This window comes from Trifolium pratense, linkage group LG2 (assembly GCF_020283565.1).
Source record: "Trifolium pratense cultivar HEN17-A07 linkage group LG2, ARS_RC_1.1, whole genome shotgun sequence".
Lineage (NCBI taxonomy): Eukaryota > Viridiplantae > Streptophyta > Magnoliopsida > Fabales > Fabaceae > Trifolium > Trifolium pratense.
In genome coordinates, this window is record NC_060060.1 from 26,423,564 (window position 1) to 26,428,630 (window position 5,067).

General features: G+C 32.8%; 1 protein-coding gene across 1 annotated transcript; it reads left to right on the forward strand.

Moving 5' to 3' along the window:
* Window positions 1-2,194: 2,194 nt before the first annotated feature.
* Window positions 2,195-4,453, forward strand: LOC123911633 (probable methyltransferase At1g29790). Its single transcript, XM_045963094.1, has 2 exons — window positions 2,195-2,309; window positions 2,457-4,453. The coding sequence occupies exon 2, from the start codon at window positions 2,489-2,491 to the stop codon at window positions 3,872-3,874; it is 1,386 nt and encodes a 461-aa protein (XP_045819050.1). The 5' UTR covers window positions 2,195-2,309; window positions 2,457-2,488; the 3' UTR covers window positions 3,875-4,453.
* The last annotated feature ends 614 nt before the right edge of the window (window positions 4,454-5,067 follow it).

The following is a 5,067-nucleotide window of genomic DNA, read 5'->3' on the forward strand; positions in this document are numbered from 1 at the left end:
AGTACTCCCTCCTCGACCTCAACACCCCGAAGTAGTCAAACCCATCTTTAACTCAAGGTTTGGTAGGATCACAATACTGTTACAATTCACCAATAGTGAAATATTTTTGGATTTTTTTCTAGATTACCTATTGAAAAATTGAGGATAACTTACCCAACAACCAATAAAATTTAGCCACATAAGTAAATTTATAAATAGAATAAAAATTAGTTTGTGGGTACCACTTATGGCTACTCTTCGGTGGGAAGGGATCCTCGCCCATTAATTTTCTCTCCCATGAAATCCTCACCATCCATTTTTTTTCTTCTACAAGTTGGTCAAACAATAAAGCACAATTGAGGGAAGAGATCAACACTTGAGGGAATCCAGTAAAAATTTCCTGGGAGACAACCCTACCCCTCTTCAGTGGTTATTGGACAAAGTTCTCACAAAATTCTTGTATGATCCTTATCTTTTTTGGGTTATATTTACAAAATCTAATCTCTCTCTCCCCCTCCCTCTCCTGTTATATGGTATAAGTGATATATATAATATATGTAGTTAAAAAGACATATTTTTTATTAGAGTTCCCGAGTTCAAACTGCAAAGCTCTGCTAGTGTCTTGAAAAAGAAGATAAATATATATTTTTGTAAATTTTCTTTGAACTCTTCTCTGCCTTTGACTAAGACACTATCTATTCAATTTTTTCTATAAGAAAAAAAATATCAATTTAGTTTTATTTTTTTCTTAAATCGTAAATCTTTTCAACTTTGTAAGGGATGACCTTCTTGAGTGTCCAAACAAAGTTTAGAAAGTGAATGTTGAAATAACATCAAAAGGGTGACCAAATTACCTAAAACATTATTGTTCCTCCATGACAAACAACAAACAATGCCTAGTAGAACATTGTTTGTGACAATCGTCAATTTCATGTCACCACAATTTCTTAAAAATAAATGGACACTTGAATTTTTCAGTACAAATTTATTTAGATGTGTATCGGTAGATTGTTGATATCAACAATTATCATAGGTTGATAAATAGTACTCCCTCCGTCCCATATTATAAGCAAAAAAAATCACTTTTTCATGTCCCAAATTATAAGCAAAAAAAACTAACTTTTATCATTTTCAAGATAAACTTTTACTTAATTTACTCTCTCTCTTCTTTTTCTCATAATCAATAACCAATAAAAATTATTTTTACATCTTCCCGTGAAACTTATTTCAACAAACACACAAAAATTCAACCTTGAAATTATCATATTTTACTTTTCTTAATAAGTGTGAAATTTTTTTTTGCCTATATTATGGGACGGAGTAGTATTTGTTAATTTTTCTATATAAAATATTATTTATGGATCTATCATAATTATTCACATCAGCGGTGTAATGGTACATATTCAAATAAGATATATTCAAATAAGATATGTAGCAGTGTTCATCCTATATTTTTTGTGTATAAATATTCAATTAATGTCAATAATTTTAAAAAATCATGTATTTATATCATTATAATTTACTTTAAAATAATAGTAATTGATATCTCCATTTTATTTTATTTTAAGTAATTGATAGGAATATTGTATTTTATATGTAAGGTCGGGGTTCAAACCCGAGATCTTCCACTTATTCACTTCAAGAGGTGAATTTCTAGTCATTAAACTTTTTGATTAAAAAAATAGAGAGAGGATCTATATATACAAAGACGTCTGACATTCACAAGTCTCTCAAGTGGTACATGGTGCACAAGTACTGAATAACATTATATAACAAATACGAATTTTACAAAATGCACAGTTAGATTGAAAGTTTATATCACATAGATCATCTATAATTTTTTTAAAAAAATTAAAAATCATTTAATATTTTATTGAAAGTTGAGACTCATCAAAATTAACTAGTCATGTATACCTAGGACAAGAGGTACCTACCCGATGGATCATGTGATACTATTTAAAATTTTCTTATGACTTCGTGCCCGGCACATTTGTGAACTCTAACTAATTACTCCTTTCATGTGCATGCATTTCTTGCAATCCAAGAATTTCCACCAATAAATCTCGATCAAAACATTTTTAACTATTTTATTGCCTACATTTTCATTGGATCACGGTTGAAACATGTGCTATCATTCATAGTTTATTCACCACTTGAGTTAGTTGACTACTTTGAGTATTCTATACAACTTGCCAATTGAGTACAAATTTTCAATGAAAAACCATTTGCAGTTCTTCAACTGCAACTATTCAACTAGGTTAATGAAGCAATCAGCGTCGTCTTTTCCATTCCGTTTCGCTACAACAGAATTTGTTCGTGTTTCTTTTACGGTATGATGTACCACTACTATTATTTTTCATTTCTTTCAATATTTAGAGAAAAAATTTGCTACTACCAATGTTTTTTTTTTATTTTTTTTAATGTTTTTGCGACTACGAGATGATTTTAATCTAATCTTCACCTTTCTTATTTGACAGTAATATAAAAAAATCGTGACTCAACTGCGACAATGGGTCGATCATGTCTTCCCAAATGCAAACCTGCCAGAGTAATGGGTTGGCTTCAAATTATTTTGGGAGGTTTGGTAATCTTGGTAAGTATATTGAGCCTAGCTAGATTCTACTATGCTGGTTTTTTCTTTCACAATGAAGAAATATGCCAACATTTCTATGCTATAAAAGATGTAAATGATGGTTTTGATGTCAAAGCACTATCTGATAGAGTTGTAGAAGTATTAGATATGTTGGAAAATTTGCAGGTCAAGCTTGAGTCAAAAGGAAAAGAAATGGAGAAAAACAAAGGCATAAGCATAATCTTAGATAAAAAGTTTTTAGAGGATGAAATAGTTAGGCCTCTTCATAGTGCTAATGTTGCTTTAAGACAGATTAGGCTTCCAAAGATCGAAGGAAAGAATTTGACTGTAAAAGAGGATCCTTTGATTAATTACTTTGTCACTGAGGAGATTAGAAAGTATATAACCCCAAAGGAGAATAGAGTTGGCAAGATTAATCTATATGGATCAGACAAGGTTTATAACACAATAGGGCATGGTTGTGTTTTGTACAAGAAAGAGTTAGAAAAGTACATGGATTATGATATTGGCTCATATTGTGATGATGATTGGAATTTAGCTCAAAAACTTATGCTTAATGGTTGTGATCCTTTACCTAGAAGAAGGTGTTTAACAAGGGCTTCAAAAGTTTATCAGAAACCATATCCGGTCAATGAGTCGTTATGGAGATTACCAGATGAAAGAAATGTGAGATGGGGGAATTACCAATGTAGAAATTTTGATTGCTTGTCAAGCAAGAATCCAAAAAGGGGCTATTCAAAATGTGCAGGATGTTTTGAAATGGAAAAGGAAAAGCTGAAATGGGTTTCTAATAGCTCACTTTCTGCCGATTTTTTGATAAGTGACGTTTTGAAAATTAAGCCGGGAGAGTTGAGGATTGGACTAGATTATGGAATTGGTACCGGCACATTTGCTGCAAGGATGAAGGAAAATAATGTAACAATTGTTTCAACTGCTTTGAACCTTGGTGCTCCTTTCAATGAAATGATAGCTCTAAGAGGTTTGGTTCCTTTATATGTTACATTAAATCAAAGGCTTCCATTTTTTGATAACATTATGGATTTGATTCATACAACTGGCTTTATGGATGGTTGGATTGATTTGTTATTATTGGATTTTATATTATATGATTGGGATAGAATTTTAAGACCAGGAGGTTTATTATGGATTGACAAGTTCTTTTGTAAAAGAAAAGATTTGGATGATTATATGTACATGTTTCTTCAACTAAGGTACAAGAAACATAAGTGGGTTATTTCTCCTAAGTCAAAGGATGAAGTGTATCTTTCTGCATTGCTTCAAAAGCCTCCAAGAGCCATCTGAACATAGTTCATTTCTTGTTTCTTTGTTTTTTTTGGCGTAAACCAGGTATCTTTTGCGAGCAACTACAAAGACTGATTCCTCGAGTCTTGTGGGATTCAAATGGACAGCAAACTCTCCCTAAGAGACTAATTCATTTCTTGTTTCTTTTTGTCCTTACTGTTGATGGTAAATTCTGAAGTTATAGGTTGACACTTCATAATGATGCCACAAGCAACCACTAGTATAGTTTGAAGGGAAGATTGTCAACATCAAGCAAGAATCAACAACTATACAGTGCTAATAAAGCCGACATGCTGACACGACTAGGCTGTGTTCTTCGGTTTTCAGCGTATCAACACTGAAAATCGTTAATTTAGCAAGAGTAACTGGCTAACTGCCACTAACATGGCTTTGCATGTACGGACAATTATGTGGTTTTAGTTTCTCTCTAAATACTAGTTCAAACAATGTAAATGAGTTCGTCTACTTATGTTTCGAAGCTTACTCCTAAACCGAACGGATTCAGCCTATCAAAATCTATGTATGTCTTTCATTTATTTAAATTTTCAGCAATTTACATGTCCAGTTAAAACATTTATCTTTTCGCACTTTACTTTTGTTAGCAGTGATTTTGATTTTTACATCAACAAAACAAATGAATGTTTAGTTTGAGAAATGTGTTTGACGTTCAATTTTCATAATAATTGCATGAAGAAAATCAGTATGTCGATACAAATCCGGTGAGATTAATCTACCGGTTGAAAGACAAAATACCCTGTAACCCCAAACATAAATGAAAATCTCACTGCGAGCAGACTCGACCATGGCGGCAGCTTAGCATATCAACGATGGCAGCTTGGCCTCACTGCTGCATGTTATCAGAAACATGACAAATCATGTTTTTCTTAACTTTGCCTGAATAATGTTTTCGTCGTAGCTTAACTCTTGGTCGCAGTAAAGCATGAACCATTGATGTGGCTCTATCCTAACAACTTCAGCTTTTGGGATAATCGGTTATTTGACATTGTATAAGAGCCTCTATGACTAAGTGGTCTAGAGTTCGATTCTCGCTCCCCTCACTTTCTAATTAAAAGGTGTAATTTAAGCATATGGTAGGTGGGCCTATGCATTATCCACGCTTCAAGCTCAAGTGGGCTCTTGCGTGAGGTGGCGTGTTAGAAATAATATAAAACCATTGATGTGGCTCTAGCCTA